This window comes from Puma concolor, chromosome B1, assembly GCF_028749965.1.
Source record: "Puma concolor isolate L17-30 chromosome B1, mPumCon1.1.hap2, whole genome shotgun sequence".
NCBI lineage: Eukaryota > Metazoa > Chordata > Mammalia > Carnivora > Felidae > Puma > Puma concolor.
The window spans coordinates 65,285,795-65,301,920 of NC_141670.1; the positions used below are offsets into that span (position 1 = coordinate 65,285,795).

A 16,126-nucleotide genomic window follows, 5' to 3' on the forward strand; every position below is an offset into this window, starting at 1 on the left:
CTTTTTGACACAATTTGTTAAACGCTCTCCAAACCAATAAGCACTGCTGCATATTTAAGTCCTGCAATTGATTTTACATTGTGTATTTGAATCTTTTTGAATCTTGAAGTATATCTATTTATTCTGTTTACTGTATGCCTAAAGTCCTTCACATCTCATAAGATTCATTTTAGGACAATAAACAAAATACCAAAGTTAAAAAATTTAATTTTCTACCAAACTATGGAATCATGGCTAGAGTGTATAAAGTTTTCAAAATCATAGACACCCACACTTCTCTCCACAACATATGGCATATATGAATATAAGTATCATTTTTCTTTTTTCCCCTTCCTTCTCTCTTTCTAACTCAAATAAACAGAACAATAGACTGCATCCTTTAAATCCTTCAGTTCACTGAGTTTTAACATAAAACTGCCAAAATACAGAACCTTGCTATCCACCTCCTGAAGATTCTTTAGACTCCTACGTAGTTCTTCCATCGATGCTCTCAGCAACCACCAATCTGCTTTATGTTACTATAGATTGTTTTGCAATTTATAAATGAGATTGTGCTATATGTAGTCTTGTACCTGGCTTCTTTCACTTAGCATAATTATTTCACTGATGTTGTTGCATATATTAGTAGTTTGTCCCTTTGTAATGCAGGGTAGTATTTATTCTAAGGCATGAATATACCACATTTTGTTTATCCATTCACCTGGTGATGAAGATTTGAACTGTTTACAGTTTGGGCCTATTGTTGATAAAACTACTATAAACATTTGTATGCAAGTCTAGGTGTGGTTGGACATACGATTTTATTTCTCTTGGGTAAATAACATAGAAGTCGAATGGTAGGCATATTTAACTTTATGTGAAACTGCCAAATGATTTTCCTTTTTACAGTTCCTCCAGGAATGTACAAAAGTTCCAGTGGTTTTGCATCTTTGCCAGCATTGAGTATTGTCAGTATTTTTAACTGTAACTATTCTAATGGGTGTATGGGATATGTTATTGTGATTTCATTTACATTTCACTGATGATTAATGATTTGGATGTCTTTTCAAATATATGTTTGAAATTAATATATTTTTAAGTGGCTGTCAAATTGTTAGCTTATTTTTATTGAGTGCTTATTATTGAGTTACAAACACTTAAGGATTCTTCATATATACAAATTTTTTAGCCAATATGTACCTTGTATATTCTCTTGCTTTCTAAAAGCGAAAGTTTTTAATTTATATAAAGCCTAATTTACCAACAGTTTACTATATGATTTATTATTATTTGATGTATTATATGATCTGTACTTTTTGTCTCTCATCTAGAAAATCTTGTCCTAGTTTGAGGTCTTAAAGGTCTTATATTGTATTCTTATGGTTGTACAGTTTTAGCTTTCTGTTTTGAATGAAGCATTTTAAGTGATTTTTAATATGCTGTAGGGTAAGGATTGAGATTAATTTTTTTTTCTGTGGATATTCATTTGTTCCAGCACCATTTCTTTGAAAGATGTTCCTTTCCTCATTGAGTTACCTTGACACCATTGTCATAAATCAGTTGATCATTTTTGTGGATTTATTTCTGGACTCTCTATTCTGCCCCATTGATTAATTTTATGTATTTTATACTTTGGGTGCTATTGTAAATGGATTTTTAAAAGTTTATTTTTAAGTAGACTAATCTTTTGTAAGGACACTTATCATCATCCTTATCTCCTAATCAGAACCTTCACTGATTCCATATCAAATAATGTAGAACACTACTCAACCTAACACTGAAGTCCTGTCATTGTCTAAAATCTTCCTTTACAGATTTATCACTGGCATCCTGTATTTCCAGTGAAGTTAAGTACTCACTGCTCCAAAAGTATACTCCACACTTGCATAAGAATATGATCAAGGATAGGGTGCAAGAATACAGTAGACATGAGGGTCGATAAGTAGTAAAGGACCCTGATATAGAAGTAAGACTCAGAGGGGCGCCTGGGTGGCTAAGTTGGTTAAGAGTCTGACTCTAGATTTCGGCTCAGGTCATGACCTCACAGTTTGTGAGTTCGAGCCCTGCATCGGGCCTGCTTGGGATTCTCTCTCTCCCTCTCTCTCTGCTCTTTCCCAACTTGCACTCACTCGCTCTCTCTCTCTCTCTCTCTCAAAAATAAACTTTAAAAAACCATAAAAATAAAGAAGACAGACTCAGAGTGTAAGAAAATGCTGTGTGGTTTTGGAGGGTAGAATTAGAATTGGTGCTGGAAGCCACAGAGAAATTTGCTTCAATGTGATACTGCAATGATATAGCTAGATGATACGGTCAGAGAAGGAGGGATGTTCTCAGAAGACCATGAACTCTGTTACTGGCCAAGCAGGGGTTGGATGATCACCTATTGAGAGTGTTATAAATGGAATAATAGTGTCAGGTGGGACTAGACCAAGACTCCTTTATAAAATTCCCCTGGCCCTGAGATTGTGTAAATATATTCTCTATATTTATTACTTTATTTAATCGTTAAATATCATTTTCACAGCCAAAAAGAATCTTTCAGCTTCTGGCCCATTTCTGTTCCCTACATCCAGTTTAATATTTCATTTTATACTAAATTCTTCAACATGTTACTCATGAACTACTGCTGAAATTAGTGGAGGCTTTTAAAAAAAAATTGCAGCAGCATTTCCCATCTGAGGCTCCAGAATCATTCTTCATAAGGTATTATTAATGTATTACTAAATAAGAGAAGCCATTTGTAAATGATTATGCATGATTATTCTTTGTCACATCCATAAATTATATATTGGGTTCTCCTAGTGGAGTGGATCTAAACTGGTCAGGGCAGCGGGAGGCAACAGCTTTAGCATCTTTCAAAACAATAATTAATTTTCAAAATGCCAAGGCCAATTGGCAGTAGTTAACATTGCCCCCAGAGCATAATCATGGCCTAGATGCCATAGAGACAAGTTGTCTTGTGTTGCCTATAAATGGATTCTCAGGAAACCTAATTTGAAATTACTGCCTTTAATTATACTGCTGATATAAATAACTTTGATAAAATTAGTGCAGCTGGCCTCTTGTTTGTTTTTCCCACTTAAATGCACTGTACAATGTAATCATCTGAAATAAACATCCATTACAAAGAATGCTTCATTTCAAAGAACATATTATTCTGCTCATCCAGCCAATTGTTATTTTTTCCTCCCCAGCCACATTTCAATCTTGCACCTATTAAAGGGATGAACAAATTATCAAGCTCTCATAATGTACCAACTAGTGAATTAAAACAATTCATTGCTGCTGAATAGGGCCATGCATTTAAAAGATTTTAATTCATTTTTCTCCTCAATTACTATGTTTTCTTTTTAAACAGACCCTGCCAGCTTAAAATTTGTTGAAAGACATACTCTACACAATATAGTTACGTTACTTCCTAAATAGTTACGCCTCTCTTTAAAAGAAAACAGAAGAGGGGCGCCTGGGTGGCGCAGTCGGTTAAGCGTCCGACTTCAACCAGGTCAAGATCTCACGGTCCGTGAGTTCGAGCCCCGCGTCGGGCTCTGGGCTGATGGCTCAGAGCCTGGAGCCTGTTTCCGATTCTGTGTCTCCCTCTCTCTCTGCCCCTCCCCCGTTCATGCTCTGTCTCTCTCTGTCCCAAAAATAAATAAACGTTGAAAAAAAAAATTTTTTTTTAAAAATAAAAGAAAACAGAAGATACCTCATTCATTTGATATGCTTTTTGACTTCAAAGTCCAAGGAAAGTGTCTCAAAAATTATATAAAACGTTGGCCTCAGTTCGTTTATTTTGTTAGAGAGCAGAATTGCTTCTTTTACAGAGAAGAATGGAGCCCTTTCTCTTGGTTCACTGTGATATGATTGTCATCTCTATCTCTACTGCAATCAGGACAGGATTTACCAAGGTCAATTCAACTCGGTCCAACTATTACCAAGCTCAGTTCAACCCAATTCAACTGTCGCCAAGCTCAATTCAACCCCACAACCTGTTATTAGCTACCTGCTACGTACAAGACACTATGAAGATTTCTAAAATGAGTAAGACGTGGCCTCTTTTCTCAATCTGGAAAAGAAGCAAAAAAGATTAACTGTGGAACATTGTGGCAGTTTGGAAATGGTTAGACAGGAACACAGATGATAAATGCTAGAGCAAGGGTGATACAGTAAGAGAAGTTAAATGGGCCTCGAAGTTCAAAGGAAAATGGCTGTGTGTAAAGCTGAGAAAATAAGATAGGCCTTAAGGAAAATTCCGCAGCTTTCTTTTGCTCTTTTCTCTGTGGAGAAGGGCATAGAAATAAAAGTATGAGACACATTTGGTAATATGATAAATTTTATGTAATTATACTGACAAACGAATAAGCTAGGTTTTGCTGGAACCTAGGAATTAAGAGGAGTGGTTGAGGTATATACCAGAAACGTTGACGGGAGTGAAAACACAAAGGCCCCCAAATCCCAAACCAGTCTCTTTGTATTTATTAAGTAGTCAGGAACCACTGTAGCCTTTTGATAAGGCAAAGGAACTGACTGAAATTATACCTTCAGAAGATAGATATCAAAGCTCCGTAGATACACAGATCAAAATGTAGAAAAATGAGGGGCACCTGAGTGGCTCGGTCAACTCTTCATCTTGACTTAGGTCATGATCTCACAGTTCATGGGTTCAAGCCCCACATCAAGCTCTGCACTGAGAGCCCAGAGCCTGCTTAGGATTCTCTATCTCCCTCTTTCTCTACCTCTTCCCCCCACCCTTGCACTCTATCTCTCTCAAAATAAATAAACATTTAAAAATGTAGAAAAATAAGAGGCAGTAAGAACCATGAGAAATTTTCCTCTCTCTAGATAATCACCTGCATGGTGTTGAGGAAAGGGTCAGGGCTGGAGTTTCATCTTCTTGCAGTGGGACTCAGATTGGGCACCAGACCTGCATGTAGGGGACTCAGGAGATGGGGAATACGTACAACTCCAGGAGCATGGGAGACAGTCCAGGCCAGCAGGTGCAATGGCAACAGCCAGCCAATTTTTCTGATGATAGAGCCCACCCTAAACCTCCAGTGTCTGAGTTTAAGTTCTCACTGAAGCAGGGCCTGGGTGAGACAAGAACTTGTACAGATTGCTGGTTTGGGAAGTGTTCCCTAGGCATCAGGAGTGAGGGAGAAGGAAACTAAGACAGATAAAAAGGAGAAGCCAATAGAAGGGTGGTAGTAGAGAGGTCACTGAGGTGACAACAGGGCTTAATTCTACCAGGTTCTCCTTATGAAATGTAAAGAATGTCTCCAAGGATTAACCACCTGAAGAACAAGAGGCTGATGACTTATCCTCCAGCTTCTGCTCCTTTTGGCTGAGGGCTGCCTAGAGGTAACTTGCATCTCTGTACTTTGGGCTATACTTATACACAAGCTTTCATAAAATACCCTTGCTTGCTATTTGGCCAAACTGAACCTGCCATTCTGTTTCACTGAAGCCTCCAAGGCAGTTAACAAAGCCAAGCAAGTTCATATCCTTTATAATTACCGTTGGCCTTTACAATACAAATTCCAGAGCTACTGCAGGCTTCCCCATCACCTGTACAACCCAGCAACAGTGACGCTACAGCTCACAAGGCATTATCACCACCCCCACTTACTACCAGGAAAGAGTTCCTGTGATGTTTGACCATGAGTGACTCAGCTCCTAAACTCTATCTTGTGAGTCTGCTTTCTGGTACCATTTCTGCTACCAACTATCTCTCAGTTTGGGTTCCCTTCAAATCAATACTGGTGACTAGACTTTTGGTGCAGGTGGTGTACTTCAGAAGTGATCCCAGGAATCACAAATAAGGGTAAAAAAGTCAATTTAACAGTGCATTTTGAAGTCGGTTATGATTTTTTAAGGTTTTTTAAGTTTTTTTAATTTATTTTGAGAGAGAGAGAGAGAGAGAGAATACAAGCAGGGGAGGGCCAGAGAGATGAGAGAAAATCTCAAGCAAGCTCTGTGCTGACAGCAGAGCCTGATGTAGGGCTCCAACTCACGAACCATGAGATAATGACTGGAGCTGAAGCCAAGAGTCAAATGTTTAACTAACTGAGCCACCCAGATGCCCTGAAGTCGGTTATGATTTTAATAGGACTCCTGAGATATATCCAAAGTGTCTCTCAGAACTTTCTACCTGAGGGACAGGATAGATCATTTATCCAGAAGCTTTTGACCCCCCCCCCCCTTTTTTTTTAAGTTTATCCCTAGAGGTATTATTTCCCTTGCATTCAGGCTTCTGTAAAGCCAAACTGGTTCTCATGGTTTTAGGAGTAGATTGTAGAGACTCACTTGCACTCACTTGAGGGGACATTCTCACCATGAGGTCCATCAGCACTCACAAAGGAATTACTCACTAGGGCTGCAACTATCAGGAGTGGACTGAGGAGATGTGACATGGGGTACCAAAGGCAGCTGTGTGAATCTGTTTCTTTATCTCTCATGATGCATAAATTTTACCAGGTAGCCTGGGTACCATGATGGGTCCTGAAGTACCATGAAGCTGGTATTTCAAACCAAATCCCCTGCTATGCAATCCTCGTTGACAATCTCTGTTCCGTCTCTGTTTTCAGCTATCTTTCCAATAGGACGTTAGGCTGGCATAGCTTGGCCTCTGCAGACCAGTGGCGCTCTGCTTGTTGGCCTTCCAAGGCCTTTCCAGGCAAGCTGGATTCTGCACCATTAGCTGCCGCTTCTCTTTTATACCTCTCAAAGAATCTAGTGTTGCTCTAAGCCTCACCCCTAATGGTGTGAATTGCCAAAGGTAGATTTGGCTTTCCTTTTTTGAAAGGATATTCAATTCCTCCCAAAAGTTGGTGTGCTGAAAGGAACGTTTTAAGACAACTTATCATGCCACTTTTTTTCTTTTTGTCTAGCCTGCATCTTTCTTAATGCACCGTTTGTAATCCACAAGATTATATAGACTCAACTTCAAGATCACTTTCTTCTACATTTAGATTTTATAATCAGCCAATGGTACAGATATTTGCTACATTGTGTCTTAGGGATCCCACATGGCCCCCAGGATGAAGTGTGGTATATTTTGCACAATATGGGGGTGGGGGATGGGGGGGAACATGTGACTTTCTCACAGTGAGCCTTCCCTTTATCTTCCTTTTGATTTCTCTTTACTGCTGGTATGGGAAATATCTGATTTTTTTTTTTTTTCAAAAAATGATCTGTCTCTACCAGTTCAAAATTTAATCACATCCAGTCTTTCAAGCTTTCATCCCATTACCCGTTCAATTTTCAGTGTATACTAGGGCAGGGACCTCTCTTTAAAGTTCTGTTCTGAGAGTTTTTACCAGACTTATTGCTAAGGCACCAAGATCTGGTGTCTGGCTCTTTGTTACAATCAAGCAGGCTGACCTTCCAACCCATTTGGATTTTCACTGTCATTGCCAGGCCTTTGTCTGATAGTCTTCTTTGTGGCCCTCTGTTACAAAGTCACATTGACTTTAACTCTCATGACCCTTGCTTACTTCTGCAGGCTAGCAATATCAGGTATCTTTCACACACTCATGAAAGCACAAGATGACACCTGGATTTCCTCAGTCTACCCTCGTCTGGAGGAATGGGAAAGCTGGCACAGGTCCATCTGCCTCTGTCACTTTTACCCTACCACGCAGGCACTATATTAGGCACTTCCCTTACCCACTGAAAAGCTGATCCGAAAGACATTACAGTCTTTCCAGGGAAAGGAAGGACAAGCATCACGCTCTTGGTTTTCCCACAAACAAATCCTGGTGAGTCTTGCGTGTATCCTGTCCTGCCCCACACCCTCTCCCCAAACCTTGTTCAACACAGGGTGGATAAATGGGGAGGGAGAACACTGGAATTGTGTAGATATCATGTTGAGTACATGTAATTGAAGAATGAAAGTGAAATTCAAAGAGGCTAAATAAGCAAAGACTTCATCACTTGAATAGAGGAGGGAGGCACGCCTGGATGGCTTAATCAGTTGAGCGTCTGCCTTCGGCTCAGGTCATGATCTCATGGTTCCTGGGTTTGGGTCCTGCATTGGGCTCTGTGCTCACAGCTCAGAGCCTGGAGCCTGCTTCAGATTCTGTGTGTGTGTGTGTGTGTGTGTGTGTGTGTGTGTGTCTAACCCTCCTCTGCTCACACTCTGTCTCTCTCTGTCTCAAAAATAAATAATAAACATTATTATGATGTTTTTTAATATTAGAGGAGGGGCACCTGGGTGGCTCAGTCGGTTAAGCTTTCTGACTCTTGATTTCAGCTCAGGTCATCATCTCATGGTTCGTGTGTTTGAGCCCCACGTTGGGCTTTACGCTGATGCTGATAGCACAGAGCCTGCTTGGGATTCTCTCTCTCTACCCCTCCCCCACTGTCTCTCAAAATAAATTAACTTTTAAACAAATAATTAATAGACAAATAAATATTAGGGGGAAAATACTATTACTGATTTCTATATTAATAGTTGTCATTTATGACATCATCACTAAAATGATGTATTTTTCCTTTTATTAAAATTAAAATTTTACATATTATAAAATATATAGCCTGAAAACTAAGTGTGTCTCATAATCTTATCTCACAAAGATAATCACTGCTCATGGTTGGATGTGCGCTCCTCCAAATGTGTCCGATTCATATGATAGCACATATCATGAAAGCATTATTTACCCAAATGAGACCATACTGCATACAGTTCTGAAGCTTGACTTCTCACTTAAAAAATATATCCTACACATATGTGTGTGTCACTTTGTGTGTCTGCATGGTATATCTCATTTCTTAATATGGCTTATGTATTTCCATGTTAATAACTAAACATTTGGGTGATTGCCAATTTCTTGCTATTATAAACAGTGTTGTAATGAACATTCTTGTTACAATGAATATATCTTTGGGCAATTTTGCAGGTGCTTTAAAAAAACTGATTCCTGAGTAGATTTTCTGATGTGAACACCATAGATTTTTTTTTTATTTTAATGATGTTTACCAAATTGCCCTCCAAATAAGTTGTGCCCATTTACAATTACCTCAACAATATATGGCAATGCTTAGTTTCCCCCACCTTGGCTACACTAGGTGTTATCAATCTTTTTTAAATGTGCTGATCTAGGGGCGCCTGGGTGGCTCAGTCGGTTAAGCGTCCGACTTCAGCCAGGTCACGATCTCGCGGTCTGTGAGTTCGAGCCCCGCGTCGGGCTCTGGGCTGATGGCTCAGAGCCTGGAGCCTGTTTCCGATTCTGTGTCTCCCTCTCTCTCTGCCCCTCCCCCGTTCATGCTCTGTCTCTCTCTGTCTCAAAGTTAAAAATAAATAAATGTGCTGCTGATCTGGTAATTGAAAGTAAGTGCCATTGTTAACTGAATTTGCATATGTTTGCTTATTGAGATTGAGCATCTTTTTACATGTGGCCAAAAACCATGTGCAGTTCCTCCCTTGTGAACTACCTTTGTGTTTTATTCATTTTTTTCCAGGATCTACCAATTTTCCTTTTTTTTCCCTTTAATTTGTAAAAAATCCACACGTACTAGAGAAATTAGCTGTTTGGCTATCATATGTGTTATGAAATATGGCATTATCATGGCTTTGAGTTTTGTCTGGGGTAATGTTGGTGTGTGAGTGTGTTTCTTTTTTTATAAATTAGGACTTTTTCTTTTTAATTATCATGCTTACCTGAATCTTCCTATGTTAATTTTTTATTTCATGTCATCCTAAGAAAGGGATTCCTTTCCACAATATTATAAACATACTCAGTTTTGTTTTCTTCTCATATTTTCAGTTTTATTTTTGTTTTACAACATTTAAGTCTTTCATTAAGTCTTAAGTTTCCACCTAAACTTCAGTCTAAGCAATAAGGCAGGGATCCAGCCTTACATTTTTCCAGATGACTAGTCATTTCTCCTCATGCTATTTAATAACCTGGCCTTTTTCCACTAATTTGGAATGCAACTTTATTAAGTACTAAGGAATGGAAAGCTAAGAGATAAATAGGTAGCTAGATAATAGTTTTACACACACATATTATCCTAATTCCTGAAGGTTCATACTATGTTTTGATATCTGGTAAAAGTACTCTAACCACTTATCCCACTTAACTTTACTAAAAAATTTTCATTAAACATTAAAGATGTTTCCCCATGTTACTTTTTTCAACTCATTTTTGAGATAATTTTAATCATATTTAAAAATAAACCGGGGCATGTGGGTGGCTCAGTCAGTTAAGTATCCAACTCTTGACTTCAGCTCAGGTCATGATATGTGAGATCAAGCCCTGAATCCAGCTCTGCACTGACAGCTCAGAGCCTGCTTGGGATTCTCTCTCTCTCTCTCTCTCTCTCTCTCTCTCTCTCTCACCCCCCCTCCCCCACTCACGCTCTCTTTCCTCAAAATAAATAAATAAACAAAAAAAAAAACAACCAGTTGGGATTATATTGTTTAAACTATCACTTTTCTCACTCCCTGCTACATCCTGGATATATTGAATACTAAATATTTCCCCTGCTTATAATCACTCCTGAACTTTCCAATTTTCAGCTGCCAAAGTCATGTCTAGTGCTCAAATTTAATCCTTTCCATTTGTTGCTGAATATCTGTCAGTGATACCATTCATTTGAGGATACAATCCAAGCATTTAAATGTGACATATAGGACCTCTGTCTATTCCTTTATCCTGATTTTGTATCACTTCTTATCTCACTCAGCACTCTCCCTGCCCCAGTCATTATAACACTTTGTTCACCTTCACGTTTTCTTGTTCAGATGTTCAAGTGTCCTAGAGGATACTTGCTTTAAATCTCTGCTCCACTCTACATCAAGTGTCCTTCCTTCATCAGAACTCCCATTCCTAGACTATCAAGATATACTAGACTATACTAAAATTGCCTGTTCATTTGAATCTCTTTTCCACTAAACAAGAAACCTCTTCAGGTTTCTCTCTTTTCTTTATTCCAAGAACTCACTATAGTATGTATTACAATAGACCCTCATTAATTCATGTTTATAAACAAATAAACCTAAAGTAACACAAGCTGGGGTTAATTTTATATCAGTCAGTTGATCAAATAGATTCCACTGTCTTAGTTGGGTGCAGGTAGTTCTTCTAGAAAGTGATCCCGGGAGGCACTATAGAGTTTGGGAGAAGAAAGACAGAAAAAGTGGGAATGCCGGTAAAGGGGTGTGTGGATGAGTTAGGGTCAATGGGCCTTAATCCAGCTTGGGATCTTTTGAGAAACTGAAAGTCACTTTAGGACTGCCCTTTTGGGAGAATGGGAAATCTCTGACATTTATCCACTGACTTCAGTCCAAGAGATGTCCCCAGAGGTTTTAGCTTAGCCTAAGCTTCCAGATTGTGCCTGTGTGCAGCCAAGAAAGTACACCTGTACCAAAGACCCAGGGGGTAGAACCCAACAGGCACAGGCACTCAAGTGGGAATCAGTCAGTGTTCAGGTGAACTCAGAGGAAGGCCAAAGGGACAGAGTGGATGTTAACAGCATCACCTACAATAGCTGATACTACAGCATCTGCCCCAGCACCAAGCTGAACATGTATACACTAATATTGGATATGAGCTATTTGAAGATTCTTGATGGACAATAAGGATGATTTCTATTTCCTTTAAAATACATGAGAGTTATAGACATAAGTGCTATTTGATTCAGTGTTGTGGTGGACCAAAAACTGTCCAAAGGGAAGCTCCATGTTTTTTAATGTTCTGTGTTATTATTCATTGACAAATCATATTCTCATTGTAGAACATACATTTGCTCAGACATGTGAGATTATAAAATTTGTTTATTACATTTCAACATCTTTTCCATATGCAGATTTATAGAATCGGCCTCAACAAATCATTAAGTAGCCCTGGATATCCATTATGATGCTCAACATATTTTAGTTCATTTTTATAATGTCATCAGTAATTTGAGGTTACTTTTGGGCTGCATTGCTTTTTTTTTTAAAGAGAATGAGTAGTGAGGGGCGCCTGGGTGGCGCAGTCGGTTGAGCGTCCGACTTCAGCCAGGTCACGATCTCGCGGTCCGTGAGTTCGAGCCCCGCGTCGGGCTCTGGGCTGATGGCTCAGAGCCTGGAGCCTGTTTCCAATTCTGTGTCTCCCTCTCTCTCTGCCCCTCGCCTGTTCATGCTCTGTCTCTCTCTGTCCCAAAAATAAAATAAACGTTGAAAAAAAAATTTTTTTTAAAAAGAGAATGAGTAGTGAACTTCACTTTTTTCAGTGACTGCTGTATGCAGAACCCCCTACTAATCTCAGTGGATGTATGTAGGATAAGTGGTGCACAACCTAACAAAACTTACTCTTTACAGCATAAAATACAGGAATGCTTATACTTTACGAAAATTGACTATGTATCTATTCTGGTGATGCAGAAATGAAGTTAATCTGAATTAAAAATTGGAAATAAATGAGTTTTGATAGAGATCTTGAAGAACACAATCAAACGTGGACTGGTGTTCAAAAATGGCATTCACATATTTTAAAAATACATTGTTCATGGGTTTATAGGGAAGCCTCTGAAAATTATAAACCAGAAGCATGCAGATGTTAATCTCTCTGTGGGAGCGTGCTGAGAACACCATCCTTCCCTCTGGGCATCCTGTTTCCTCTACCTAGAATATTTTTTATCTCTTCTTTAATAATTCCTGCTTGCCTTTAAGATTAGCTTAAGTCTAATCTCCTATTGTGTCTCCATAGTTTCCTATGACTACCATGACAAATTACCACAAACTTGTTGAATTAAAACAGCACAGCTCTATTGTCTTATGGTTTTGGAGGTCAGACGTCAAGTGTGGGTCTCACTGAGCTAAAACTGAGGTGTCAGTATGGCTGCATCTTCTGGAAGGTCTTGGGAAGAGCCCATTTTCTAGCCTTTTCCAGCTTCCAGAAGCCACTTACATCCTTGGTCAAGACCCCTCCCTCCATCTTCAAGGCCAAAAGTGTAGCATCTTTCTTCCTCTCTGACCTCTGCTCCTATCCTTCCATCTTCTCTCTCTGACCCTACCTCTGTTGGCTCCCTCTCATAAGGATCCTCATGTTTACATTGGGCCCATTAAGATAATCCAGGATGATCTCCCCATATCACTACTCTTAACTTAATCATATCTGCAAAATCCCTCTTGTCATGTAAGGAAACATAATCACAAATCCCAGGGATTGGGGTGTTGACATCTTGGGGCAGGTGAGGGGGCAGGGGGAGCATAAGGCAGTATTATTCAGCCTACTATGCCTCCTCTTGAAAGTTATTGAGTTCAATTTTTGAGTTTTAGAATTAGTTTATCTTTCTCTGGACCCACAGCCATCTATCTCTAATATGGGAAATTTTAGAACTACTTTGAAATTTGGGGTTACTGTTTCCACCTTAACTGTTATTTCTTGATGTGAAAACTGTATTTCATCTGTGCAGTCATACTGATCTAAATTTGGACCTAGGCCTCCTCCCTTAGTTTCCTCCTGTGTGAAGGAGAAGTGTATTACAAGGTAGGTAAGAGAACAAATGTGAGAGCAAGATTCCTCATCCCAAACCTCTGTCCTAGCACCTAATTGTATGAAGCAGCACCAATTTTTCAGTTTTCTTATCTATAACATGGAAATGATTACAACATTTAACACATTCACTTCTTGTGAGCATGAATGAATGGACACATGAAAATTACTTAGAACAGTGATTGCTCTAAAAGTACTTAGAGCATAGTATTCACTCAAAACTGTTAGTTGTTATTATCTCCCACCTGTGAGATTATAATAAAGATTTAGGAGACAGTCGATAAAGCCACAGTACAATGCCTGGCACACAGCAAATTCTCAATACCTTCTACCTTTTGATTGATCATCATCATCTGTATTAAATACAAGTTAAAGAAGTCAAATTTAGTGACGAAAATGCTGTGTTTCAAAGGTAAGAGTTTGGTGAAATGTGCTCAACTCTAGGCTAACAATCTGAATTTTTTCAGGCTCTATTATCCTCAGGTTCAATATGGTCACGAAAGGTCAATAATGGTGTGATGGATAGATTTTATTAGTTTCAATGATGAAATAATAATAGTAATAACTATCAGCTTTTAAATACTACAAACTGCTTTCAAATACATTATCTCCTAGGGACTTGATGTGACTTAATGTTTATTCCAGACAGTATCTAGCAGGCTAATGGCTATTTGATTATTTAGGCTTCATTGGTGTGATCTTTGTCACACAATAGCCTTCATGTCCTTTGTATTATGAAATTTTCAAGTGTTACCCATTGCTTCCAAGGCAAACTGAGCCATTCCATTCAAATGTTTACAGTAAATAGAACAGAAACTTGTGGAATCGTCTTCCTCTCTCATAAATGAAGCAACAGCAAAGTGGTACAGCATCTCAGCTGTTCCAAGTTCCTCAAATAAGTTTTACTTTTGCAAAACGAACTAACTTCCTATATGTTGTGAGCTGCGTTATGAGCAACATGACCGGCAGCCACGTTTGCTGTAATTTTTTAAATATGTGGAAAAAAAGCAAGATATCGACCATGTATTACCTTAACCAAGATGCCAAATTATCTAACTTGTTTCTCCAGGCAAGCAGTCCAACGACAGGGACAGCTCCCAGGAGCCAGTCAAGGTTGTCTGTCTGTCCATCCACTCAGGACATCTGCAGGTAAGTGCTCAGCAAATGATCCTATTTAAATATTTTTTAAACCAACGTTTTGTATTCCTCTCCTGTATTATGAGACTGTGTGGCTCTTGCTTCTGCCTTGCATTGTCCATGGACAATTTATACTGGTTCAATTTTTCCCCCTTCAATGCATTTTCTTCATTTGAACTTTATTTCCCAACTTCTGGTCCATGCTATCATTTTCATCATTCTCTCTCTCTGTTTTCCCATGGCTTTCCTCTCCATTCCCATCTCCCATCCTTTGCCTGCTGCTTTGTCTAGATCTGCCATCTTGCATGACATGTCAGAAGATGCATTTGAGCAATGCACCCCTGTCATGGTGCTCAGCCCTGCTAGGAAGGAGTCTGGTAAGAAATCAGTAAAACAGAGGCCTAGGAGGAGGAGGAGGGCCTCCGAGAGATATGAGCATGCAGAAGAACAAATAAAAGGGAGAAGTGATTTTCACCTCCAGATCGCAAGCCCCAGATGGAGTGAGCTTTACACAGATTCTTCAGATTCCTCTTCCCCAGATGAGAGTCACTGGATTCAGGCAAAAAGAAGAGCCCAAGTTAAATTCCGACTGTCACGAAGAAGAAGGAGAAATAGTAGTAAACCATGTGGAAACTTGGATGGGTCTTCTGCTCCTAATGGAATGGATGTGATAGATTTGGAATCCAAAGGTAAAAAGCAACAAGAGCTGATTGAACATGAGAGTTGCTCTTTACATCTCTGCAGAGGAAAAGGCACAAGGTACCAAGAATGCAGCCTTTCCCTGCCAAGAGGATCCTTTGAGATTAAGAGATCCTCAAGGAAGCATGAGGAAAGCAAAGGCAGATACCACCACAGGGATCCGCAGCTGTTGCATAGTCTTGGGCAGTATGAAACCATCAAGAAAGGACTTTCAGAAGCAGATTCTAGCCCTGAAATATTGGCAGTTGCAGAAGGCAGCAAGTATGTGGCTGCTGCTGGGTTCCAGGTGACTAACTCTATGCAGAAGCCTCCTGCTACCTACCATGACGGGTCTGATAATTTAAAAATATGCAGGTCAGTCACTATAGAGAAAGGCTTGATGCCATCCACATGCGTTTCTTCCCGCTGTGTGTCAGGTGTGTGTTTGACACCTACCCTCAAAACATAACATTTATTTATACTGTTATCTGTCTGATTGGATGTAAGGTAAGAAAACAAGAAAAGGTGTGTGAGAGAAGAAGAATATGGAAGTATCTAGGGGTCTGAAAGCTGTTCTAGAATAGAATTACATTTCCCCTTTACCTTTCCCTTAATTGGATAATGACTGATCCTGTTAAATGGATCGACAAACAGTTGGATCTGATACCCATTCTATTTAAGACAAGACGAGTGGAGTAAATATGAGTGAGAGAGTGTATGAAACCTTAGGTCCTTTAATGCAAATTTGGTGAACTGTTAGCATCCTGATGGAAAGATATTTAAGGCTTGGGTTTTTTAAGGTCAGATTTTTGTACCAAAAAAATCTCCTCTGCAGTTGGTGCTAATTTGTTCTC

The 16,126-nt window shown here is 39.3% G+C and overlaps 1 protein-coding gene and 1 long non-coding RNA gene across 11 annotated transcripts in view; one reads left to right on the forward strand and one right to left on the reverse strand.

Annotated features, from left to right (window-relative positions):
* Nucleotides 1-16,126, forward strand: part of MARCHF1 (membrane associated ring-CH-type finger 1) — an 892,783-nt gene that overhangs the window by 786,953 nt on the left and 89,704 nt on the right. For 8 of the 10 annotated variants that reach the window (XM_086703934.1, XM_086703938.1, XM_086703941.1 and 5 more), the window contains 2 exons: nt 14,527-14,606; nt 14,886-15,647. In XM_086703934.1, the coding sequence (XP_086560060.1) occupies nt 14,527-14,606; nt 14,886-15,647 (842 nt within the window). Of the gene's footprint in view, nt 1-14,290; nt 14,607-14,885; nt 15,648-16,126 lie in introns of those variants that run through there. The other 2 variants (XM_086703942.1, XM_086703943.1) reach the window with 2 other exon arrangements.
* Nucleotides 11,735-14,374, reverse strand: LOC147581673 (uncharacterized). Its single transcript, XR_015250142.1, has 2 exons — nt 12,184-14,374; nt 11,735-11,942 (listed from the first exon to the last, which is right to left on the reverse strand). It is a non-coding gene; the product is annotated as an uncharacterized LOC147581673 (long non-coding RNA).